The sequence below is a fragment of the Coptis chinensis genome, chromosome 7 (assembly GCF_015680905.1).
Source record: "Coptis chinensis isolate HL-2020 chromosome 7, ASM1568090v1, whole genome shotgun sequence".
NCBI classification, from domain to species: domain Eukaryota; kingdom Viridiplantae; phylum Streptophyta; class Magnoliopsida; order Ranunculales; family Ranunculaceae; genus Coptis; species Coptis chinensis.
The window spans coordinates 1,456,676-1,482,522 of NC_141462.1; the positions used below are offsets into that span (position 1 = coordinate 1,456,676).

Consider the following 25,847-nt stretch of genomic DNA (forward strand, 5'->3'; position numbering starts at 1 on the left):
GTCACAAGGTAAACAACAGAAAACTGTATCCTTGGAAAGGAAGCATGCATGAGTAACATATTTGACGGGTTACTTTGTAGATCGAGGAGATGATATTGGACTTTGTAGATGAATATAATACGCAGAGTAAACTAAGAAAACATATGATGCATTCAAAGCAAGAAGGTATTACAAAAGGAGGAAAACAAGGGAAAACAGAAAACACGTCCTGTTTGGGGAAGAAAGTGGGGAGAGAAAAGAAAGATTCAGAAATTTTTAAGTTCTTTACAGCTGATGCTTCTATTAGTTAAACATATCAGTAGTTTGCAGTGCTTCTTTTTATGTCCTCAAGTCGTCACCAGTTGTGAAGTGGATCCTTTGAAAGGGAGCATGCATGAGTAAGTGACATACTTGACACTATCTATAAGCACAACAACAAAAATCCGCGACAATGACTTTGATGAGATCCCTCCATCAACTTCTCTGTCACCACCTTCTCTAGGATCAACCAACACGGAAACAACCATTGAAGAAACACTTTTGTTATTATGGAATGCACCATTTTGAGAAGGCATCCTCGCATGTTTTTCAGTACTGTTAAGGTGAGACTCGGCAAGTGGGTCAGGGAGACGATTAAGAATCCTTCTATTCCTTTTGCTTAGATAAACAGATTCTGAAGCATTTTTTGCAGAAACATTGACAGCTGGTGTTGCAGGTACAATAGCACCAGGATTGGCAGAGGATGAGACATCAAACTGGAACACTTCAGTGCACATACCAGAACTTAATATTGGCCCTGCGAAAAGGAACAACCACTTATTAGATTGTAAACACTAATATAGTGTAGTGAGGTTCCTTTATGATTCTCCAGCCCAACTTGGCATCCAAAACACATATCACAGAAGCAAGAAAAAGATCAAATATTTATTTGATTGTGAGCATCAGACACAACACACACACACAATCAAACCATTAACGTCAATTTTTTTAAATTCAATGAGAATAGAAACGGGCAAGAGTATACTCGCATCCATGAACTGCATAATCTAAGCAACTGTACAACCAAACTAGAGTATTAAAAGTTAATTTCCATTTATGAGAAATCGTATTATCTAATGGGCAATAAACCTTAAATTGCTCAACATATATGTAGTTTATTCCCAACTAAGGTCTGTGGAGTCAACTCAGACCATCGACTTGAGATATGAAAAAGTTTTACCCTCCAACTTTAATATAGTCCAGGAAAATTTTCTGAAATTACTAACTTTTGTTGTATAAAAAGAAAAAGGTTCAGGACATGAGACATAGATTGCAAACACATACAAGTGACAAACAGCATCGGCTAAATGAAGCTAATATAAAAGATACAATAAACAATTAGTATCATTACCTGCAAGCCCTTCACGGAACCACTTCTGAAGTGATCCATCGGCTGCACTTGACCTTGGATTCTCCTTGCAACCATCTCGTGAACATGAATTCAGAGCTTTCTGTCGCTCAGTTGAGCTTCTGTACATGTGAGGATGTCTCTCTGCTTGCCTTCCACCATTAGAAACTGATAATGCTGTGGCCAAGTCGCCAGCAATTGCCAAACTAGTCTGAGGAGCTTCATTAGTTGAGGTTACAGTCGCCTTAGCTTTCTCACTAGCGAGAACAGAATGAATAATCAGGTTACCATCAATCTTCACGAGCTTATCATTTCTAGGCACATAAAGGGAGGCAACCAGGGGCTCACTGGAATTTCCACTATGCTCAACTCCATCTGATCCATGTTTTCCTTGCTTACCATTTGATTCTGCCCCTTCAACCCAAACTCTCCTACAATTCATCCTATTACCACCACATTCCCGAAGATCTGTTTTCCCAGTATGAGATCCTATTTCTACACTTGGATGTGACCCATTCAGGTGTTTGTCAATTGTTAAAACCCTCTCTTGGGGACGGCCATTGAAGCCTTGACTACTATAACCAAAACCACTAGAACTCATGTCTACCTTACCCCCATATCTAACATTTACTAAAGGAACTAATCCCCAAAACAATAACACAAAAAACAAAAATCCCAAAAACGTCACACTCGAAACCTTCTTAGTTTTACCCACATTCTTCTTGCTATCAGACTTCTTAGGCTTAGCTGCTGCAATGGGTTGCCTAGGTTTCAGCCTAGGAATAGGGACCAAAGGAACTTGAGATCCCTGAGGCTTCATCGGATAAGAAGCACAAGGAATCCAAGGATAAGGCATTTGACCCATTGTAGGCGGTGGTGGATAAACAACCCCTTGTTGTGGAACAACATTTCCACCACACAATTGTTGGCGTAAAGTGACATTCTCAGCCATAATATACGAAATCTTATTATTCAAATCAGTAATAACCGAATGCATCGATCTTACCTTATCCTCAAGTTCTTCCACATAATGTTTCTTCCTCTGTCTAGATAGCTGTGCACTTTCTCTATTCCTCATTAACCTAGCTTTCTTCTTATCCTCTTCTGGTTTCACATTATCACTATTCTCCGACTTACGAAACTTACTACACCTAGAATCATCAGATTCATTACAATTCTCCTCCTCCTCCTCCTCCTTATCTTTCTTCCTCTTAAAAACTCCCCCTTTCTTATCATCAACATCTACATCCCCAACAACACCATTACTAGAACTCGGGGACGATGACCCTGACCCCAATACAACACCTGATTCAGGCGAAGGTGAATTCAAAAAGCCATTAACAATCGACTTACCACCACCCGAATCCCCTAACGAAACGGGCCCCGAACTCCCATCACCTGAACAAGGGGGGACAATTAAACAATCATTATTATTATTATCAACAGTAATGAAATTAGAATCATCAGTGGTGAAATCAAGATCTTCTAATGAGAAATCAAAGTCAGTATCGAATACTAAATCGTTAATGAAAGATTGGGTGTTTAAAAAATCCAAATCGAGAGATGGGAATTCTTCTTCTGACATTTGGGGTGGAAGGGTTATTGGGTCAACCATTGTTTAGTTATTTAGGGTTTTAAGAATTTGAGGACAGGTCTCGTTTTTGTTTTTTTAAAAGTTTATGACTTACCTTCTACGTTACGTCTTCGGACAAGTGGGTTATCTAATAATAATTATACTAAAATACTCTAATTGGTTTGTATATATACGTAATTGTGTGTATTTCAATGAAAATTAACGTTAATCTAAGTAAGAAGTGTTCTTATGTAGATGTTAACTAGCCATGTTGGTAAAATATTTAGGTGATAAGAGCATTCTTAATGTAAAGGTGAATATGAAGGTGATTATTTTTCTGGACGGGATATCGGATTTCGTCTTGTATGTTTTCGACTTTTTTCGGGTTTTTTTTAACTTCATACGGGATGTTTCATTCCATTTGGCACGTTTTTCAATTTTTATATTCAGACGGACTCGAACAAAATGTTAGAAAGTAAGATAAATACAGCCTACCTAGAGGTGAATAATAGTGGTTTGCATTGGGAATGCTCTTATATCAAAAGTCTGGGATCATAATCATCATCATACCCCAGCATTAAGTTATTCATCTCATTTAATCACCGAATTGACTGATTCTCACTAAACCGATAAAATATTAGTTCTTCACCCAAAAAAATGCGTAAACTTAACAAATTTGACTCTTAAACCGTAATAATAATAATAGAACCTAATGAACACACAAAACTAAGAGTTTACTTATTTTTTCCTATTTAACGAATGTTAAATATACAAATTATTGTATTATCTCTCTAATATATATTATATCTTCTCTCTCTCCTTATTCATATTTAAATATTTAACACTATCGTTATGTTTGACATCTATCTAGTACTCTAAAATTGAGTTTATTATATATGATTATGAGAATTTGATATTTTTTTGTTGCATCTCATATAACTATTTTGAAATATCTTATATGATTATATGATTATACATTTTGAAAGTATCAAATATATACATTCGATATAATCGATTAAATTACCAATTAATTGCATATCGCCTCTTTGACCGATTAGTTCCGAAAACTCAACAAGGACAGTATCAAACACACACACATGACACAAAATAGGTGAACTTACCGAAAAGTAATAAAAATACCAAACTCGTCAACTAGTGAAGAAATTTTAGAAGGACAAAAAGGAATTCCACTACGATTAAGAGCATTCCCAATACAGTGGATACGGTGGGAATGTGATTTTATTCACATCTTTATGGTTCAAAACCTTTATCCAATGCAAACGTGAATATCTCGGTGATTATTTTCTCAAGTCAAAACGATCGTAAAATTTTCAACCGAGATAGTGGCTGAGTTGTAAACTTCGAACGTGACGTTAGATTCCGTCTCGTGTGTGTTTTTTTCCGGACGGGATGTTGGATTCCGTCTTCCATCCGGCACGTTTTTTCGATTTTTACATTCAGACGGAATCCAACATCCCGTCCGAGATTATTTTTCACCTTGTATTTGGCAGCCTCATATAGCTTTTCACCAAACCGGTGGGAAATAGAGGAAATAATGTCTAAGTGGAGGTGGATATTTGGTGAGTCGCATTGGGAATGTTCTCAGAAACGAAATATCTTGACTGGGACAAAAGAAATAGAAATTTCCAGAAACGTTACCACCATCAGAAGAAAACAAACACACAACATCCACCCGATCGAAAAAACAATAACACGTGTACGAACAAGATATAATAAAACCAAACGAGTTTATTATTTGTCTTATTAGAAATCTAAATAATAAAATGGTAAAAATAATAATAATATTTAGGGTAAGCCTAGAAATCAAAATATGTCTCTTTGATTTTTCCCTCAAAACGAGACGAGAGCTCAAAACTCTCTTTTTTTATCTCTGTGTTATGCTGATAAGAAGAAGAAGAAGAAGAAGATGATGATGATGAATCCAAATCTCTTCTTCTTTATAATATAAGAAGACAACACAGAAGAAGAAGAAGAGAGGGGATTTATTATTATTATTTTTTTTAAAGATTTGTTTTTTATAGATGGATTACGATAGCATGAAGGTGGATGTTGTTATTGATCCGTTTTTGAAAGAAGCTCTACAGAACCCTCGTCATCGACTTACCAGTAAGAAGATTTTATGTTTGTTGATTTGAGATTTGAGATTTGGATAAGATTTGTGTAAATTAGATCTTGGTTTGGGGAATTTTATGTTTTAGATCTAATTTAAATATTAGGGTAAATGATTGCATTGATTTCACATGTTGACTAGATAGTAATTGTATTTGAATTGATTGTGTGGACTGTGGAGTGTATTGTGAAATATAATAGCCAAGTGTAAATGGTTTCTATGGAACTAGCATGTAGAATCATTTGCGTTTTGTCGCTCGAGTGGTTTAACAATGACTGTCTAGCAAAGTATACTTAGAAAGTAACCAAGCTTGCATTGTCTTTTGGTTATTTCACACGCACACGCACACGCACACGCACACGCACACGCACACGCACACGCACACGCACACGCACACGCACACGCACGCACACGCACACGCACACGCACACGCACACGCACGCACACGCACACGCACACGCACACGCACACGCACACGCACACGCACACGCACACGCACACGCACACGCACACGCACACGCACACGCACACGCAATAATGCCATGTACAAAGTTGTTCATTGCGGTTAGTACACTCTTGGTTTTACTACTGACTTTTGAGTTTTGACACCTGCACAAAATGCTTTAGAAATCATGGATATAAGTTTTGCAAAACAAGAAATTTAATTGTCCACAAGATTATTTATTAAAGTGACCCACAATCTTTTTTCTTCATCTCCCTCCCTTATTTATAGCTCTTCATTATTCCTCTTTTGATGCACGAAAATTGTTTATTAACAGTGAAGGTAGGATTCTAGGAGTCATGGTTTGATATCTAGATACACGACACAAGTCCTTACTAAATAATCTAAAATGACTGGAATCAGTAGGAATCTCGAGTTGCAATGCATGATTCAATCTATCGGAGACAATACTACTAGTCGCATGTTACCATCTTCTCAAAACCCTTCCTTGGTGAAAAAACAAAAATTAAATTAAATAAAGAGTAATGGAAATTATATGTTTGCTTATCAAGAGTTGCTTTCTTAGGCGTGTTCTAAGCTGCAAATAGAGAAGGTTTTACTTCTTTTGAGCAAACCTAGATCTGTCTTGTAATGTCTTATACACCCAAAAAAACAATAAAATGAAAAACAGAGAGGTTGGAAATTGAGGGAATAGGGTGACGGGAATCATAATTACAATTTACCATTGGACCTTGGTCATCTCTTGTTGGTATTGTAAATGTGGATTTTTTTATATGATAGTTGAATTGATTTTCTTGTGTGATTAGAGATTTTTAATCTCGTAACATTTTCTATCTTAAGGACATCTAGAACCTTTGGTCTACTACTACGAACTTGTTCTTTGCTTAAAGGTTGTTAACCCGAATTAACTTTTTCCAGTCCTGACTTTCTTTTTACTGGTTAATGTCAGTTCTGCGAATGGAGTTGGATATTCAGAGCTTTATGCAAAACCATGATCAGCAGCAGTTCGAGTTTCAACATTTTCCTACGTCATATCTTCGGCTTGCTGCTCACCGTGTCGCTCAACATTATGGGTTGCAGTCTATGGTAGCTGATAATTCTGTGGATGGCCTGAGAACCAGAATCGTGGTGAGGAAAACTGCTGAAAGCAGATACCCTGCTATTTGTCTATCCGAAGTTCCTGCTGAACAGCTGGAAAATGATAAGCCTGAACGGGTTAAGATTGCCATTAAGCAGAGGTCACAGAATACTTCTCTGAATGGGGAAATGGTGCAGGAAATAAACACAGCACATTGAAAACTATGGAAGAGAGGAAAGAGGAGTATGACAAAGCACGGGCTCGCATCTTCAATAGCTCAAGCAATACCTTCTCAGGGTTCACTTGACGAAAGAATTTTTTCTCTGAGCAGAGATGTGACTGAAGGATCCAAGATTTCTATCAATGAAATAGAGAAGACTCCTATCACCAGGGATGGCAACACGTCCAGAGTTGCAATTCTCAGAGACAGGGAAAAGGATCGTAGTGACCCAGACTACGACCGCAGTTATGAAAGGTAATTACTTCTCTTATATCTCTAAGTCGGAGTTTACAACTTGCCATTGCCATGTTATTAATGGACTGTTTAAATTGCAACAGGTATGTCAAAGGCCTACTACCCAATCAGAGTTTCAGCTTGGGGCCTTACAGTACACAGAGTTTTCAACCTCCGTTTGTGCAGTATGAGACTGGTTTTTCGCAACATGGCATGTTGCCGAGGTCTCAAGCATCGCTCAGCTACAGGTCTTCTACTCCGAATATGAGCCCATTTGGTACTGTTGGAGTGAATCAGATATCTGGTGATTCCCTATACATGCAGTGCCCTAATCTCGCAATGATGTACACTGCTCAATCGTATGAACAAGTTCGACATGCTGTTTTCCAGGTAGGACCAAGTTGCAGAGTTTTGCGTGTACATTTAGTTTAAGATAAAACACGAGTATGCAAATGGTGCATTTTCCATTTGATTTGTCCATTTTTAAAATCTTAGTCATAAACTAGATCAGATGGTGTGTAACCCACCTGATCTGGCAGAATAGGATCAATTTTGATTTATTTATTTATTTTTGCGGAGAAAGACAATAAGAATGTGTCTCTCCATCTTTTGGACGGATTAAGTGTGAGATGTCACTGGATGGACATCTTCAAGGACGGGATTTGTTGTGGTAAAAAGGAAAAAAAAAATGGAATAATGAGGTGCCTAATGTAGGACTATGTAAAGAAAAATAGAATAGTAAAAAGAACTGTAATAATGATAAAAAAAGGTTTTTACCATGTATATTATGATTGTTGATGGCTTTCATTTGTAAGTTATTTATCTTTTCTGATTGTGTTTACCTCGTTGTTTGTGTCTTGCAGGCTCCATTCTATCACCAGCCACTGACTCTTGATTACTCCCAAAACTACTAGGAGACTGGGCAATTATCTGTGTAACAATCTGTATGAGAGTTCTTAAATTTTAGGTTGTCATCGAACTGCTGGTACATTGTGGAACATGTTATATTTTTGTTCCAATCCTAGATATTGTTTTGTTTATGTTATTTTTCTTCCCAATGGCTGGTGGACTTACTGACATTGCTATAATAGTGTGTATTAGTGTTTTCGTTTCCCATCTAGGAGTTCTCTTTTGCAATGCAATTGTAGTTATCTGCACGCCCGTGTGGCACATGTTTCGTTTGTTTTTTAATTTTTCGCATGTTGATCATCTTCTTGAGTTTAGTATTCTTGGAACCGTTTATGTATTTTTGGGACATGTGTCCAGGAAGATTGCAAAATCCAATATTGTAGTTGGGTACAGTTTCTGATTGGTGGTGATAGAGGGGGTGGGTTAAGTGAAGTGACATGATCGTTTCCAAAAGAGTATATATAGCAATATAGCAGAGTGCAAGACAACTTGGCTTGCAAACTTTTGGGAACTTACACAGGTCGCCGGGGTGCAGACATGGTACAAAGCGGTAAACATGTGTCAGTGCTGTACCAATTCATAGAACTGCGACTCGGGGACGGTGTATTGTTCTTTATTTATCATCTCATCATAGACAGTTATCTTGAACCTCTATCCAATGATTTCCACAACCTTTTAACGATATCGTTGTCAATAACTGGATCCATGGGACATGATAAAGCCCAGTTGCGACTTAAAGTTATTTTCTGATAGCCGCAAGCGCCAGAACCGAGTAAATCTTCATTAACGAAAAACCATTAAAAGAGCTGCCACAATCCACACAACCAGACCAGTAGCCATCTAATCTACCCAATTCTTAGGAGCTTTAGATCCGTAATAATAGATGTTAGAAATTGGTTTCAACAAGATTTTTGTCCAACATCATTACAGGGTATGTTTAGAAGACGAAGTACAAAAGCTTCTTTGACAATGACAATGACAAAAATATTTGCCCCCGGATGAAGTTGTTGTCACTGAGCAGTGAGCACCTTTGGGCTTGTCAATCCATACATTCCACCTGAGGAGCTTTCTTTGCAACAAAATCACGTAAAAGCAATGTCCATTTGATCAATAGTGAATGACCTACCACACCCACTTGCTGTTGGTATTTCAATTCATCGTGTAGACTGTGGGCAAGTATGGTTTGATTCGATCATCCTCCCGCCGATAATTGTACAAAGAACGTTGAATGGTAAGCTCCCAACAACCATATCCTCTTAGAATTGCATGTCCAATATCCTACAAGAATCAAGATACCACTCTATGTAATTGTCTTGAATCTTTGATGAAATGCAATATAAGCTGACCATAAGCATGAGCACTGTTGGTGAGATGACCACATTAGAGGTATTAATAATTTGATTGAGGAATTATACTTGGGAATAGTTTATTAAGAGGTGGTCTCTCGATCAGAACATTCAAATGAATGTCCACTTAAGCTAAATGCATCTCTCAATCAGAAAAGTAGTAGTCTTTTGATGCTTACCTTGTTATATTGGACTTGGGTATGTCGAAGAAAGTTTGGTCTGTTTCAAAATCTGCTAAGCTCCTGTAGCATCCCAGCAGCGCCTCAGTTCTCTCCCAGTCAGAGAACAGTTTTTACACATGAAGCAAGTATTTCTATTGGAGCAGACAACACTTTGTTAGGTTCCTTCGTTAGACTTCCCTACCAGACTATTATTACCATAGACATGAGATGAAAGAAGCCCCATGCTTTTCTTGGCCTTTTGTCTTGATTCATTCTTCTGCCCTATTCCCCTTTCTATGTGCCAGAACTCTGTTTTAACTTTTAACTGCTGCAATGTCTCCTGCATGACACACACATTCTTAAGGCAAGATAACAAAGCACCTAGAAGCAAAGAGTCTGTCTCTTGAAGTGCGGGAAGATACACATGCATGTCAGAGAAACAACTTTTGGTCTCATTACATGATCAAAAGAAATAAAATTTGTTATTAATAAATTCTAAAATACCAATAAACGTTATCGCTACTAGTGTTTAAAAATACCTCTAGCCTCCTGCAATTGGTGTACTGATTGGCAGGAATTAGCTCAACACGTAGTTGGCAAAAAACAATTTCTCTTTGGCATCTGCTCGTCTTTTCTGCCTCCCTTTTCCACAGCTCTCCAAAGACCAATCCAATTACAGCAATTCTGTATCATTAGGAAGCTAGGAGGATGTTATATTTGTGTAAAGTTAGTTAAAACATAAATAAGTAGGGTTATGATCTGAGGAGTCTGATTTTCTGATTTGAAGGTGTGCCATAAACAGTACCACGAAATCCAAACAGTTATACTGCATGAGGCAAATGAATCGGTATAGAGAGAGAGAAAATGCAGTAGAGTTATCATAGACTAATGACATTATAGTACACAACAATTATGTTCCATACCAGCAAGAGTGTCAAAGCACTGGATAATGCAAAATCAGTAATTATAACTTCACGAATCTCTCTTTCATGGTTTCCACGTCCGGAAATTGAACAAGTGAACTCTCTCTCTGTCTCTTTCATATAAGTTTGTAGTTGGTTGTCTGACACTTCCTCTTATACTAGCCATCCTGCTCCTGCTTCTGAACTATGCAGTGAGAGATAAAAGACCCAAAATGAGTTTTTGCTCGAAGAACTATGACATCCCTGAGTCAGCATTCAGTAACACCGAGAACAGGAAACAGTTGCTGACCAACAGCCGCACAATACAAGTTATCCAATTATATGGAGACTCCATGACTCATGTCAGCTACTTCAATTAGCAACAAAATCCAATGACATCAAGAAGAAAAGCAAAAGCAATTCCAGCAAAAATTGGTGAACGAAATTCGACTCCTACCTTCTAATATACCTCCCAAACTTTGTTTTTTTCCCTGGTTTTGCCAAGGCACTAGTTGTCTTCATTTTCGCGAGTTTCTCTTTCCTTCCCTCTAGATCAGCTTGAATTGCTTTGTCTCTCTTCTCATCTGTCAATAAAGCTAATCTGGCAAACTTTTTGGGCCTCACATGTCCTAGTCTTTCATGAATGTCCTTAAAGACTGGAATAAGGCCAATTCTCATAAAATAACCCTCACTGAGCTGCATTGAGTTCAAATCTGGGAGAGATGGGCCATCTTTCAATTCAAGGTCAAAGCAAAATGGAGAATCCTTCAACCACATCCTAAGGGAGTGACCTTTTGCTACAAGAAGTCCACTGCGTGTTTTACAGGGTAGGAATGGGGATCCCATCTCCCAAAGGTATGCCTTCAGTGTCTTATCTAAAGAGACCATGTTGTATTCAGCTGTCCCTGTTATTAAAACAATTGATTTTGGAGATTCCGGTGAACCTTGCAAGGACGCATCCTGTAGCAACAATACATGAATTCTACTTAAGTTGCTCATAAAGCATAAAATCAAACCATAAGAAATGCACACTACCAAGTTTAGGAATACAAACCACAATACAACTACTCTGTACCAAGTCATTGTTAATACATGATGATGATGTGATAAGAAATTACCTGCATGTGGTCAAGCCACAAAGTAAGAGCAACAAGGGCTGCACCCGGGGACAGCTTTCTGAAATCAGCTCCCCAGTCCTTGTCAGCTACCCTGCATCACAGTCACAACCAAGAAATTAGTAAGTTGGCATGATAGAAACTGTTACCTAACCATGGGAGATACTTTAGTTCTTTCACATTATAACATCCACAATGCACATCTTTGTTAGTGAAACAACTTGTGATAATGTATAAAAACTGACCGAAATACATCATGACGATAGACTTTTCTTTTGATTGCGAGTTGGAAAACCCATGAAGCAGTTGCTCGGAGTTCAAATGCCCACAACATATCTTCTATAGCATTAACAAAGTTGAAAGCAGCATTGTCTACCAGGGGTCCTAATTCCATAAGAAGACGATCCATCTCCACAACTAGCGACTCACTCCTCTCTGCCAGAAGCCTGCACAAGCATCAACTCCTTACTGAATCACGCAAAGCAGACAAAAAAAAAGTACATGCAAATGGATTCACCCCATTTTAAGAATTGAAACTAATGTTACCTGATTGGAAGATCAAATCCAGTATCACGAAGTGAACTCAAGAGGGACATCGCTTCGCTCGTGCTACTGGTCAAACTTGCGGCCCTTATAAAGCATGTCCATATTCTGTGGTCTGGCTCCAGACCATCTCTTTTCATCTCTAAGAGCTTTTCTTTCCCCAGTTTATGGTCCCCATTTTTGAGATATGCATCAATAACAGAACTATATGGCAGCGTACTGAGATCTACACCCAATGTTTTCAAGTTTCTAAGCACATTTTCAGCCTCTCTAGGTTGTCCCGCACTACTGTATGAGACCATAAGCAAGTGCATTGTGGCAATGGTGGGTTCCACACCTGCCTCTTTCATTGATACGAGTAAATATTCAGCTTTTGAAAGATCTCCTGAATTCCTATATATTTTCAGCATTATATGATACATGGAACGATCCAATTTAACCCCTTTTGATTTTAAACCTTCGAAAAGATCTTCAGCCTGTTCCCACAGCTTCTGCTTACCACATGCCGAAATTAGGCTTTTGTACGTGTCTACTTTAGGATCCAAACCCTGCTTTTTCATGTCTTGCAACAGAGACAAACCTTCTACCGGTCTAAGATCTCTGCAGTACATCAATATTAAAGTGTTGTAAGTATCTTCATTTGGTTTAAATCCCGATTCGACAATTTGCTGATAAACCTCTCTAGTCTTCTTGAAATCCTCTATTGCTGTGTACATTCTAAGCAAGGAATTAAAAACTGAAAGATCAGGCTTCAACCCAGTTTCCTCCATCTCAGCGACCATGGATTCAACATCCCTAATACGTTTGGCCCTGGAAAGTAACCCTATCATACATCTGTAAAGATGCATAGTGGGTAGATATCCAGCAGCTTTCATCCCATGGTATATCTTTTTTACCTCAAATATGTTGCCTGCTCTTGCGTAGGCCTCAAGCATTAAAAGAATAGTACTTTTACTTATTTTGAAATCAATATCTTGTAACTCTTGGATGACGACATAAAGCTCATCTAACCTCTCGTCAACAATTAAAGCTTGCATGAGACCATTAACAGAGTCTACAGTAGGGGAAGGACCATCCCTGATCATCGTATTAAATACCGCTCTTGCCTGCTCATAACGACCGCTTGCAGCATATGCATGTATTAAAGCATTCCAGACTTTACGGTCGACGGTAGAATATTTTAGCCGTAGTTTCCCCACCAAGCTTTCTGCTCTTTGACATAGCTTCAACTTTCCATATGTTTCGATTATGTCAACATAAATGGTGAAATCATTCTGTAGGAAGTTCAAACTTTCAGCTTGATCCACCAAATGGTGGGCGGTCTCCGGAAAGCCTATTTTACAATATATGAACACCAGACTGCGATAGAGGCTTTCAGAAGGTTCCATACCACAGAATTTCATGTCCGTATATACTTGAGAAGCTTCTGCAAAGTGCTCAGTCACTTCGCAGCACTTAATTAGGGACTCGTACATGGAGCAACTCCCCTTGGACAAACCAAATATCTTTGAGTTATTATATTGTTCCATGGCAGCATCTACTTCGTGATCCTTGCAAAGCAATACGATTGAAGCTTCAGCTATCAAATCATGTGATTTTGGAACCTTTTCCCTTAAATCATCGAGTAAAGCAAGGGCTTCCATCCTCTTTCCAATTAAACTGTACGAGTTCATTATAGCAAACAAGCTCTCACGCTCCAGCTCGAAATCATGACTAACATGCAATCTCAACATTTTGGCAGCAAATTCATGGCATCCCTTCCTTATGAGTATAGATGTAAGGCTCTGCAAGCTGATTCCACATACGTCCTTCATGTCTTTACGCACATTCTCAAAGACATCTTCATTGTTCTCCTTAGCAAGCACTAGAAGTATGTGTTCGTACAGACCTTGATCTGGTTTGAAACCCCGACGTAGCATCTCTCTGTACAATGTCATGGACTTTTTCGTCTCATTAGATCTCAACAAGATATCCAACATGACTGAGTATGCCAGATGATCGGGTTTAATTCCAGACCTCACCATACAGCTGAATGTCTCCTCGGCCTCAACCCGCATCCCAGCCTTGGCGTACCCACATATCAAAGCACTGAAAGTCCTCAAAGTAGGTTTAATTCCTGCATCCAACATCCCTGACATCACATCTGCGGCCTCAGTAATCTTACCAGCTTTTCCAAGTGAATCAATCAATACAGTGTACGTAATTGCGTCAGGGTTACGTCCTGCTGACTTCATGTCTTTGTAGAGATGGAAGGCAAGATCATGCTGCCCTTGCTTCCCATACATATGGATCATAGTGTTATAAGTCATCTCATCCCTCCCAAACCCTGCCTGAACCATCTCTTCACCGATCTCTTTCACCCTCCCAACATTTCCTTCTCTTGCAAATGCATAGAGCAGGGAATTATATGTAACTGCATCCGGCAAAAACCCTTTGGATCCCAATTCCTTAAAAAGCCTTTCCGCTTCAGTTGCCTTTCCACAGCGGCCATAGACTGATAACATAGCATTATAAGTCCACAAATCTGGCTGGCAGCTCGAAGCCTCAAGGTCGTTGTAAATCTTTACCGCTTCCTTTAAATCAGAACCACGTGAACAGGCACTAATAAGAGTATTATAAGTAATAATATCAGGCCTTAATCCTGATTTCCTCACCTCATTAAGGAGCTTAATTGCTACTCCAGGCAACAGAGTACCCGATTTTGCCCGAGCATTTATCAAAGTATTGAAACTCACAAGGTCCGGTTCACACCCTCGAGATTTCATCAACTCAAGCAGTTCCTGAACCTTGGCGAAACGCCCATTTCGAGAGTAAACCCCCATCATAGCATTATAAACTTGGACAGTATCCCCAACCCCAGGTTCAGCTCTAGTAAATAATTCAACTGCTAGTTTCTCCTGATTCGCCTTACCAAGCACAGACAATATAGTAGCAAGCATTCTCGCATTGGGCGAGTACCATTGTCGTAAATTCAACCACTCATACAACTCCAACGCCCGCTGCCAACTCGATTGCCCCACCCATTTAACTAAAAAGCAAAAATCCGTAGGCGTCATTTGGACAGGGCGGCCGTCCAAGACATCAGCTACAAATTCCTCAGGTTGTAACTTAAGAATCTTATCCGCGACAAGTTGAACTCTTTCTCTCCAATCTTTAGCTCTTTTTAATGCTAATTTAGTCATTTTCTTCACTCTAGTCTTACTAACTCTCCCTAATGCTTCAAGGGTCTCATCATTTTTATCTAATAAATCATCAAGTGAACTGGGGCTCGTCTCATTTTCAACACTAGGGTCTTGTTCAAGGGATGGTGAAGTAAAGATAATGTCTTTAGTGTTTGATGAAGTGGGATTTTCTGTCAGTTTGAGGTGTGGCCATCTAATGGAAGGAGAAGCTCTACTATAACTAAACTTGTTGTGTGAAATGGCTTGCTGTTGTTCACTATCACTACTAGTTGTTGTTGTAGAAGTAGAAGTAGAAGTAGAAGTAGAAGAGTGTATACGTACCTTATTGGAACGAAGAGAAGGTGTTGTTGTTAGAGTGGTGAAAGGTAGCAAAATGAAGCTGGAACTAGTCTGCATAATTTTTTATCAAGTTTTGAGGCTTTTCCTGTAACTCCAGAACTCCAGAAGATGAGTCCGAAATATATCATCCTTATTATAAAAAACTCGGCATTACTGATTATGCCGACAGTATAAAGTATCGATATTTCACGGCTATACATCAGCATTTCTGATTATGCCGACACTTTAAAAAGCGTTTGAGGAGCCTTTTTTGATTTCGACGGATATCGAGATTTCAACGGGTACTATATATCATCTCTCAGATTTATCTCGCCGTGATTCGATCCGACCTCAATACTTTTTGTGTGGTGGTACGAGAGCATTTTATACTCTTTTCAAGTAGACTATATGTTGCTAATTTTAGATTCATGTCTTTGATAGCAATTCCCTCTGCTAAAAGTGTTACATAAGTGCCACATAGGTTTTTTAGCTTGCCCGGTCAAATTTGGCTCTCCAAAATAAAAAAAAACCAATCCAATCGTGTTGTCTATTTTGAAGTGTTAAATGATACGGACGACATAGTTTCTGCCATCGGTCCATTATTTTTTGACATTTGTTTGGACTGACGGCACAGTTTCTGCCGTCGTCGAAATTTAACACACGGACGGCGGAAAAACTATACCGTCCGTCTCCCAAACTTATTATAGCATATTGTAGCAAAGGTCTTAACTTTGGCTGGATTTTTGACTCCTTCCAAATTTAAGACCCTTTTAGCATCCCCATTAGAATGACATTTTTGTGGTTTGGGTGCTATATTTGTATTTAGCAGCCATATAGCCCCCATTGGACTTGCTCTGATACAATATCCATTGGGTTTTTTCTTAATATTACCGATTACGAAATGAACCTATAAAGTTGGCAGTTAAGCAACTGGTATAGACTTTTGTTCAAGCCTTAAAATCACAGGATCGCTGTGCAACATATGCGGATAAGTTGTTCAAATGACAAGTGCAGTGTTGATTGGTAATTATCCAAAGTGCATGATGAGTTTGTGGTACAGACATAACCGATATTTAGGCACACCTACACAATCATACTAGCTAGGGCACCATAACAACAGGTCAAGCACTCTTAATGAAAATCAGATATAGCTGAAAACACCATTTCTAACCATCGCATTCCCAAGCACACAAGCGTTTTTCTTTGAACTGAAGTGCTCACCAACTTTTAAGACTGGAGAATTATTTTGTTTTTGCAATTTTACACTCCTTTGGTATAGAGAAACATCCTTCTTACGAACATATTCTTCTCTTCAGTGACCAACATCTGCTTGCTTAAGTTACCTGCTACACAACACCTACTGTCTTTCCTGACTATGGGCAGATCCTTACATTAATCCATCCTGGTATACCCATAGTAATAGGAGCACTGTACAATATAGGTAGACAGCAATTGACCAAGCAAATTCACAACCAATTATAACACCCCTCGTTGTATTCAACAACAAGTGAGGCAGATTTGACCTTACAAGCACCACACATGATATCTAAGTTGAAACAAGAAACGGTAGACTCCTCTGAAAGCGTCTTATCCAAATCTACAAAATTTAAGCACAGCATACCATATATGCCTACCATCAGGAATACTAGTTGCAAAACTCTCCCCAAGCCCCAAACTCAGAAAGTGTGTGCTCGAATCGAATCAACTCTTCATTTAAACCTTCATAGGAAGGCTTAAAAAACGGAGTCAACAGATCTGCAAGTTCAACTTTTTTCAAGCCTACTCCAGCAGTGGAAAGCTCAAGCTGAGCTTTCTCTTTTAAGGACGCCTAAGACTTGGAAGCAGTAACTAAAAATACTGCAGTGCTGCCTCTGCCATTGATGAGGCTGCCACAGCAAAGCATTCAAGGATGCCAGCCAGAACAAGGAAAGGAAAGAGGTCAAGTAGTGCTAAGGAACCCGAGTCCTAGATGCTTCAAAAAGTAAAATCAAATACTTCAATTCCATGCCCTGCCCCTTAACACAACATCACCAATTGGAAAGAGAATGTTTGCTGGTATCAAACATATGGGTCAAGTAGTACTAAGGAACATCAAAATACTAAGAAATCTGTAGGATTAACGGGATTTAGTTCAGACCAAAATTGAAGATGTATATAGCAGCCACTGTGACTAGAAAAGACAGACACAATGCGCAAGAGATAGAAAGAGCCGGTCACGTTAGTTATGCTATGTGCCCGGCGGAAATAATAAAAGATATAGCCAACTGCGACTTTAAGTTGTGGATTTCACAAACACAAAAACACACACAACAAGCAAGATACTGATATATGATCAATCAAGTAAAAATCTCATCCCAAATTCATGAAGACAAATAAGACAGTGTTTAGTTCACATAACTCATAAGAAGAATTGTCAGATAATAAACAAGAGTTATAGACAGAAGTAAGGATTAACAAGTTTTGGTACATCTCAGCATTCTTATTCATGGATGATAAATAAGAAAATGATTTAATTCACATAAGAGGGATTGATAGATAATAAACAAGAGTTATTGATGGAAGTAAGGAATAAACGATCCACTCGAACAAGTTTCGGTACATCTCAGCATTCTTAAAGTATAGAAATACATTTAAGTTCCAACAAGTTATTGACAATCACCCCTACTATTGGCCACTTCCACCATCCCTCTCACGCAACGAAATAACACAATTTACAAATTTCAAGTAGAAACAATATCACGATGTAAGTTCCTCTTCTTTACATTAACGAGCTCTATGCCTCTATGTAGTCCAGAAATGGAAATGGTGCCGCTATTAAAACCATTATGAAGTCGAAAGAAAAGGAAAACTCACATTCACCTTCTACCCTTCCAAAAGCTTAATGAAAGGATCATTGTTCCCGCCACTATTATCAGCACTAAAGAGCAACATCACTCCAACAGCAAGGACTTCTGCAAGGAACTGGATTCCACTCTGGCACTACCAAACTCTGAAAAAGACCCTCCTATATCTCGACGAACCAAGAAACACCTCCACCACATCTGATCCTTACAAGGTCTAGAACCACTGCTTTCACCATAGGTAACATCACGACCAATATCAGTCACCAGAAGCAAAGAGTGGCACAGACTTTCACTGACACTCCTAACTACTCAAGATGAAAACCCGGGACACCAAAGAGTACTATCAAGATTAGCATTGCCAAGCAGAAGTAACACTAGGAAATAGATCAGGTCAATGACGAACAACGACATATTACAAGTGATCCCAGGATAGAGAGGGAAGTTTGATATCCATGGAAACATGAAACCAACCCCCAGTAACACTGCGGACATAAACAGCAATAACGACGATACAAGGACATCAACAGGAACAACAACAATAATACCTCGAATCCTAAAACACAACAAACGGAATCCTAAAACACAACAAAAGGAACACGACTCCAACTGTCCGAAATATCTAGCAAACAAGAAATGCATAAAAGCACAACAAGGACTACAAAAACATGTAAGAAAATGCAGCGATTACCCAATTCAATCGTCCCCAGTAGGAAAAAGAGTCAGAACCTTCCTCCCTCCTCCACCACCACCACCACCACCACCTCCTCCTCCTCCTCCAATTGGCGAATCCAAATCCTCCACATAACTTCGGAGGATGAGCAGGAACAGGCACCGCAATCCTATGCATAGGCTGCGGCTGTCGAGGTAAAAAACCATTCTCAAATTGCCCACTAGGTGGAGACCCAAATTGCCCAACTTGCCTCTGATGATACTGCTGCTGAGCTGCGACCACAGCAGCCGCCGCCATCTGTTGGTTATGATGATGCTGCAATGCAGCTGCAACAGGCACAAAGGGCATGAAATGCTGATCCGAATTAGGCCTACCCGGATGCAAAAAATGATGAGGCACAGCCGTGCTGGCAAACAAATGATCAGTCGCGGCATCAGCAGCAGATATAGCACCTCCACCATTACCATTACCACCACCAGAAGAAAGACCCTGCATTCTCTTCAAATAAAGCCTATATTTTTGAAGATGACTAGCAACATTTTCTCTAGTCAACCCATCTACACTCATCAACTGCATTATAGTTTTCGGCACCGCATTCTTTATACCCAAATGAGCTACAGCATCAACAAACCTTTTATGAAGCTGAGGTGTCCAAACTAATCTGGGCCTTTTCAAGGTACGAGCTGGTTCATCACCATTCATACCCGAACCCAACTCACCCGAATCAAAATCCGACGAAAGGGGCTGTGATGGAGGTGGTGAAGGAGCAGTAGTAACTGTTGGGAGTGGTGATTGTGAAAGGGGTGGAAGACTAATATTGTTATTGTTATTAGTAGTAGTAGTTGAAGAAGGGGTTGTTGTTGTTAAATGAGGTTGAGGACTAGTGGAATTTGAGTTGTTTGGGTTTGATTGAATGTCAAAAGCAATAGCTAGATCAGGTGTTATTAGGGTTTGAGTAATTGGCATAAGTTCATCTGGTGTAGGTAGTTCTTCTTCCCATCTTGCAAACCAATTTGTTTCTTCTTCTCTCATACTTGCTGCTTACTCAAATATAGTGTTGTTTGTTTTCTATTTTTATGATGCCGCAGTTTCTGCTGCTGCTGCTTCTTATTATTGTTTCTTGTTTAATGGATGTTGAATGGAATCTGAATCTGTGTGTTGTGTTGTCGTTGTTTTGAGAGAGAGAGAGAGGGGAGAGATACTCGAGGTAGATCTTGTTTTTTTTTTTTTTTTTTTTTTTTTTTTTTTTTTTTTTTTCCTGTTTTTGTGGGTCTTAAAAGTGAAATTTTTTTTACATGAAAGATTTTTCTTTAGATCTTTTTTTTGTTTTTTTTTTCCTGTTTTTGTGGGTCTTAAAAGTGAATTTTTTTTTTACATGAAAGATTTTTCTTTAGATCTTGTTTTTGTTTTTTTTTTTTTTTTTTTTTTTTTTCCTGTTTTTGTGGGTCTTAAAAGTGAAAAAAATTTTACATGAAAGATTTTTCTTTAGATCTTGTTTTTGTTTTTGTGAGGATAAAAATCAGGTGTGAGACGAGACTATTCCGGATCAGGGTCTGTGAAGATTTGAGACTGGGTCTGTTTTCTGAGTCTGTACAGTTGGACATAGATTTGGTCTGCAGTACAGTACGTCTTTGACGCATTGTCATTTTGGTCAAAGTTTGGTTTATACAAAGTCTCAACATTTATTGGTGGTTTCGGATTAACCAAAGTAAAATTTGCAAGTTTTAACCAACCATTCAATTAGAGTTTTGAGTGGAGGAGCCGGGCTAGTAACTCGAGGGCTCGACTCAAACTCGTCCACACAAAAGTATGAGTCGAGTTTGAGTTTAATTTAAAGTTCATTCTAGATAGCGAGTAGTTCAATTCATAGTTCGGGATTTTATGAGAATTTCGATAAATTCAAAAACCAAAATCTATTAAATTTCAACCCTATTACATTTGGAATTTCGGATATTTCGACTCTATATTTGGAATTATGGAGTTTCGTTCGGAATTACGAACTATGGTTCAAGTTCGAGCAGTTCGCGAGTTACTCGTGAGCTACTCAAATTGAGCTCGAGCTCGAGTGACTCGTTTTATAAGCCCATACGTAGTATATAATTTATCATTTATACGTCATTTTATATTTTATACCCAATTATAATTTACAATTTATACTAATTTTAATGTTTTATATATTTTTTTTCGAGTTTGAGCTCGAGTTCAAGTTAAAACGAGTATAACTTAATTCGAGTTCGAACCTGAACTCGAGCTCGAAGTGTAAAACGAGTCGAGCCAAATCGAGCTTGAGCTATTAGTATAACTAGACAAATCGAGCTTGAGCTTCAATATTAAACTCGAATGCGAGTTCGAGTCGAGCTCGAATATAGCAAAACTCGAATCGGTAGCTCGATGACCAGCCCAGGCAATGTTGAGAAACGGTAACGAAGATAATATTAGGTAAATTTTTCAACAAACACTAGTTTACAATGAAAACGAGACAGGTTTGATATTCATGAAAAGAAGAGAGACGTTATTGAATTAAATATCACATAGAGGAGATCACAAGTCACAACACATTTTGGTGCTTGGCAATCAAATACAATTTAAGGTGGCTTTTGTAATCGACCTTAAAGATAGTTAAAATTTAGATATGTTTAAAAATTCACTTTATGTTATTTTTATTTTATTTTTTAAATAAAAAACCATTGTAGATAACTAATGGGAGTAATGGGGCATACACTACAATAAAAACAAAACCTTTTGACCAAGTTGCTTTTCAAATACACATTTTTTTCGTTTTTTTTTGGAATGATCTTCGTTATTTAGAAACACTATCTACAAAATAGGAGCATAAATTCTTAAATTCATTTGTAGTTTCATACTTTGAAAGAGACGCAAAAAATGAGATATCCATTGTATCCTCATTCCATATAGTTGCAAAAACATAACCATAAGAACGGCTGGTTGACGCATACAAATTTTCAAGAGTGGTATTACTATTTGTAAATTTATCATACAGTACGTCTAGTAATAGTTTCTTTCAAGCACCACAAAATTTGACAAATTCAAAACAAAAACGGTCTTTGACGTTAAGACTCGTTATTCTGAACTACATCAAGCTTGGGAACCATGGTAAAATGGTGGTTTTGAGTACTGTCAAACAAGACTGAGCACTCCAAATCTACTCTGTCGCTAGAGTTGGTAACTCCCTAGTAGGTGTTGGAACCTGCATAATCAGTAAATTCATAGCAACAAGTTAATAAACACAAATATTGACTTATAGCAGCATTTCTGTGTAAGAAACGTAACCATAACTTTCTCTCCTCTGATTACAAACAATAATTTATAAACTTTATAAGAACACAACCATAACTTTCCAGGGGTACAAAGAACAATTATATTTTGAATATATGATATTTGATCTCACGAAAAGAAAAACATCCAGTAAAGTCTCATGAAAATGCTTATTGACTGCTAAACAGTGGAAATGGTTCAACATGTCATAAAAACACAAGTTCCTCTTAGGAGGTGATTGCAGTGAATAGAGCAAATAAACCCAGGTTACAAAAAATAAACAGTATCATACATTCACCACACTGAATCTTGGGGCACCAAACTATGCAAATGAGAAGGAATCATGAATGAAAATGAGGATATATTTCATATGGACCACATCAAACACAGTGGTAGAATACTAGAATGGTAAGCAAGCAAGATTGGTTGATATAGATCGAGCACCAATTCTATAAGTCAACAAACACCTGAACTCAAACCACCAACAGGTCAAGATTATCAAATGAATTTTCACAGTCTTCTGTTAAAATAACAGAGAGTTATGGAATATGATAGGCATGTGATGAGAGTTACTTACAAGAACTACAATAATTTTTAACACTACTGCTGAATTAAGATATGAAACCATTTCAACATAAATTCCACAGATCAGATAAGAGAAGAAGGATTCTCACATGGAGCATACAAACATGTGTACGGTTGTGAAGTTTTTTTTTTTTAGTAAAATTCTTTATTTAAAAACAAGGCTTGGGGGGACCTAGGATTTCTATAGGCTTGCATGATCTCAAGTTTAGTAACATAGTGTCAGAGGCTCAGAGCCAAGTTCTAGTTTCTCACAGAAGAATTATAGTCATGGAATTGCGCCTGCCCTTTTAAGTAATTGATGTCTGGGCCTTAACGTAGAGGACAAAAGTAAGTTGCTGCGACTTTCAACCGCTTTAGCTGGTAGCAACAGAGCACCGCACAAATCCCTTTAGAGGGATTAATTATTATTTTATTTATAGGGATGATTTTTTAATTATTTTTATCTATAGGGATGATTTTTTCTCATTACAAGTTAAACTCAGTGCCAAGGAGGAGAGACAAACGTTGTAGCTCAGCAAAAATGAATAAAAGGGCTCAGTAGTTCCCAAGGGATCAACATAATAGAGACCTATGACCGTATAATTCACACTCCTTACCCCAGATTTAGTTTCATCAGTCCAGGAGTCTCCCCCTAAAAATGTTCGCATTGTATGTTTAAGGAGTGAGAAAAAGGGACATCAGTCTCGTGCAGTCACACTTTTGAGGAGTAAATATGGGGACAAGCTATTGACACGATGTTCCAGGTCCCAAACTTTCTTAAATCCATGTCAACATCTATGACAGGACACACCAGAGGAAGAGCCGAAACTCGTGTACATCCAAGAGGAGCTCTAGAAGATTAAGAGGTCATCTATAAAAGAGGCAAATTTGTTGGAGTAGTATTCTCTTCCTTCCTCATCTTCATATTCCACTTACAATGAAACAAAACACAAACTAAATATGATTGTATATACTAACATTGTCTTCAAACCAGCATTGAATAGGAAACACACACAATCACAAGATAGCTTGCTTATAAATACAAAAAGTGTTTCAAGTTGTACACTTGTGCTTACTCCTATTACACACAAAACATACCGAATTATATTGCCACACAATTCAACATTTCTCACAAATACCAAAAACTGAGAATAAAGGGAGGTAAAACAGATGATACTCAAAAAGGGGTTTCCTAATTTTAATTCAATTATGAGCACTGGTATTGCAAAAATTCAGCTTCTTCATATTTCCCACTTAAAAAAAGTGATCAAAAACTTAAAAGATCAGCATAAAAGCAAAGTTCCTACAACCTTATTAATAGCAATAATCACATATTCACAAAACTAAACATGATATAGAACAATTAAAAAAACAAAATTGAGAAAGTAGAAGACATACCTTAAAGAGAGAAGAAAAGGCCAGGCCATTATTTGAACAAGAATGAACAGTTTCAAACTGATCAACATCAAGTTTCTTATTAATAAACCCAACAGTAAAGTAAATAGAATCAGAAGGTGGTAAATCAACTCTAATCTCATCAACACCAAGCCATAAAAACAATTTCTTGACTTGAATTCCTTTAAGATTAGTAATAGAACCAATTTTAAGAGTACCACTGACTTGTTTATCGTAATAAACCAAGTAATCAAAGTGAATATAACATGTGCTTTGTAATTGGACTGAAAATTTCCCGTTTTCTGAAAGTGAGTATTGTATTACATTGTCAGGTAATAGGCCACTTGGTAGACTGAACTGGTTTAAGATTTCGTACACTGTTGTGGCATTGTTGGATGGTGTGGAAGAAGATGTTGTGAAGAAGAATAACAAAATGGAGATGGAGAGAGTAAGAAGAGTTGAAGATGAAGAAGGATTCATTGTTGCTGTGGAGAAGGAGAAGAAGTGAAGAAATGTTTCTGGAGAAAACTTCGTAGAAAAATAGGATGGAGAAATTGGACTGTTATGTGTTGACTTATTGGCTGTGTGAATAGTTGGTCATTGGTTAATTTGACTTTCTGTACAATCGTGCAGTTGTGCACCCTTAAAATTAAAACTTCCGATTTGACACACGTACTAGTATAAGAGTATGCAGGAGTGGAAAGATTGCAGTCGGATTGAGAGGAAGAGAGGAAGAATGAAGAGATTGCAACCAAATGATTTTTTGTGATTGAGAGGGCGTGGAGAGGAGAGGGATGAGGACAGATAGAAACCAACCAAGTTGGTTTTTGTCCGTATAGGCCTCTTCTGCCAAAATCGTTAAGTCCAGATAGGCCCTCGCTCGAAAAAGTATATCTTTGCATAATTTGTAGTAATAGGGGTGTGAGCGGAGAGATTGAAAAGGCATGGAGAGTGGAGAGAGAGAGAGAGAGATTGAAATGGCGTGGAGAGGGGAGAGAGAGAAAAAACGGTGAGCGGAAGGGCATAGAGAGGGAGAAGAAGAGAAGAGATGAGGACAGACAGAAACCAACCAAATGAAATTTTGGCAACATACACCCCCCTCGGCCAGAACATTCGCTCCGCTCACTTGAATATATATTTGGGACACCCATCTAGACGAGGATTATAATGTGCAATGGGAAAGAAAATAAAAACGAGTGGATTGATGTGGAGGACATAGGCAATGAATCACTTGTCACAACTTCCACAACATCTCATAGATTTAGTAACAAAACTACTAGACCTTGATGATTTAATTCGTTTTAGTTGTGTTAGTACTTAGTAGAACATGGAGATCACTTGTGGTCGTCTTTTCTCTCTTCAAGTCATCAACTTCCATGGGCTTATAGTTCCTTACGGGGATTGTACAAGCAAAACACGTACTAGTGTACTACTGTATGTGACCAAACATTAGGTTTCTTCAGTCTTTATGATCGTAAGATTTACAAGTTAGAAATAGCTAATCGTCGAATATGTGGATCTTGTCCAGGAGGTTGGTTTATCTCGGTGCATGATAATG

The 25,847-nt window shown here is 38.2% G+C and overlaps 5 protein-coding genes across 9 annotated transcripts; 1 reads left to right on the forward strand and 4 right to left on the reverse strand.

The window, feature by feature from the left end:
- Nucleotides 1-132: 132 nt before the first annotated feature.
- LOC147485078 (bZIP transcription factor 17-like) lies at nt 133-3,201 on the reverse strand. Its single transcript, XM_086573489.1, has 2 exons — nt 1,370-3,201; nt 133-775 (listed from the first exon to the last, which is right to left on the reverse strand). Exons 1-2 carry the CDS (start codon nt 2,979-2,981, stop codon nt 327-329), a joined length of 2,061 nt encoding a protein of 686 aa, XP_086429615.1. The 5' UTR covers nt 2,982-3,201; the 3' UTR covers nt 133-326.
- A 1,551-nt stretch (nt 3,202-4,752) lies between these two features.
- Nucleotides 4,753-8,179, forward strand: LOC147485079 (Single-stranded nucleic acid binding R3H protein). The gene is given in 6 exon segments (XM_086572543.1): nt 4,753-5,066; nt 6,483-6,794; nt 6,797-6,887; nt 6,889-7,086; nt 7,170-7,455; nt 7,929-8,179. Coding segments are annotated over 6 exon segments (1,023 nt in total). The 5' UTR covers nt 4,753-4,981; the 3' UTR covers nt 7,980-8,179.
- Nucleotides 8,180-8,804: 625 nt separating this feature from the next.
- On the reverse strand, nt 8,805-15,681 carry EMB1270 (Pentatricopeptide repeat (PPR) superfamily protein). 5 transcript variants are annotated; one of them, XR_015202056.1, is made up of 8 exons: nt 12,045-15,681; nt 11,744-11,944; nt 11,502-11,592; nt 10,841-11,343; nt 10,405-10,583; nt 10,021-10,165; nt 9,500-9,821; nt 8,805-9,252 (listed from the first exon to the last, which is right to left on the reverse strand). XR_015202056.1 is itself a non-coding variant. In XM_086572541.1 (5 exons), the coding sequence occupies exons 1-5, from the start codon at nt 15,617-15,619 to the stop codon at nt 10,558-10,560; spliced, it is 4,401 nt and encodes a 1,466-aa protein (XP_086428667.1). In that variant the 5' UTR covers nt 15,620-15,681; the 3' UTR covers nt 10,313-10,557. The 5 variants fall into 5 exon arrangements, 2 of the variants coding, with proteins under 2 accessions (XP_086428667.1, XP_086428668.1); XR_015202058.1 differs by having other exon boundaries at nt 8,805-9,334; XR_015202057.1 differs by having other exon boundaries at nt 10,021-10,181.
- A 2,394-nt stretch (nt 15,682-18,075) lies between these two features.
- On the reverse strand, nt 18,076-20,302 carry LOC147485081 (transcription factor MYBC1-like). The gene is given in 2 exon segments (XM_086571795.1): nt 18,076-19,191; nt 19,193-20,302. Coding segments are annotated over 2 exon segments (1,008 nt in total). The 5' UTR covers nt 20,087-20,302; the 3' UTR covers nt 18,076-19,077.
- A 1,698-nt stretch (nt 20,303-22,000) lies between these two features.
- LOC147485082 (uncharacterized protein At5g01610-like) lies at nt 22,001-25,056 on the reverse strand. The gene is made up of 2 exons (XM_086572925.1): nt 24,293-25,056; nt 22,001-22,262 (listed from the first exon to the last, which is right to left on the reverse strand). The coding sequence occupies exons 1-2, from the start codon at nt 24,767-24,769 to the stop codon at nt 22,218-22,220; spliced, it is 522 nt and encodes a 173-aa protein (XP_086429051.1). The 5' UTR covers nt 24,770-25,056; the 3' UTR covers nt 22,001-22,217.
- Nucleotides 25,057-25,847: the final 791 nt, after the last annotated feature.

Bases quoted from the DNA above. Each gene is read 5' to 3' on its own strand.
- LOC147485078 (XM_086573489.1), bottom strand. From the start codon at position 2,981: ATGGTTGACCCAATAACCCTTCCACCCCAAATGTCAGAAGAAGAATTC. The intron at 776-1,369 runs GTAATGATACTA...TCCTTTTCGCAG, and splicing joins GTTCCGTGAAGGGCTTGCAG to GGCCAATATTAAGTTCTGGT.
- EMB1270 (XM_086572541.1), bottom strand. From the start codon at position 15,619: ATGCAGACTAGTTCCAGCTTCATTTTGCTACCTTTCACCACTCTAACA. The intron at 11,945-12,044 runs GTAACATTAGTT...ATGCTTGTGCAG, and splicing joins GGATTTGATCTTCCAATCAG to GCTTCTGGCAGAGAGGAGTG. The intron at 10,589-10,840 runs GTAGGAGTCGAA...CTCACTGCATAG, and splicing joins TTTGGGAGGTATATTAGAAG to TTCAGAAGCAGGAGCAGGAT.
- LOC147485082 (XM_086572925.1), bottom strand. From the start codon at position 24,769: ATGAATCCTTCTTCATCTTCAACTCTTCTTACTCTCTCCATCTCCATT. The intron at 22,263-24,292 runs GTATGTCTTCTA...CTGATTATGCAG, and splicing joins CCTTTTCTTCTCTCTTTAAG to GTTCCAACACCTACTAGGGA.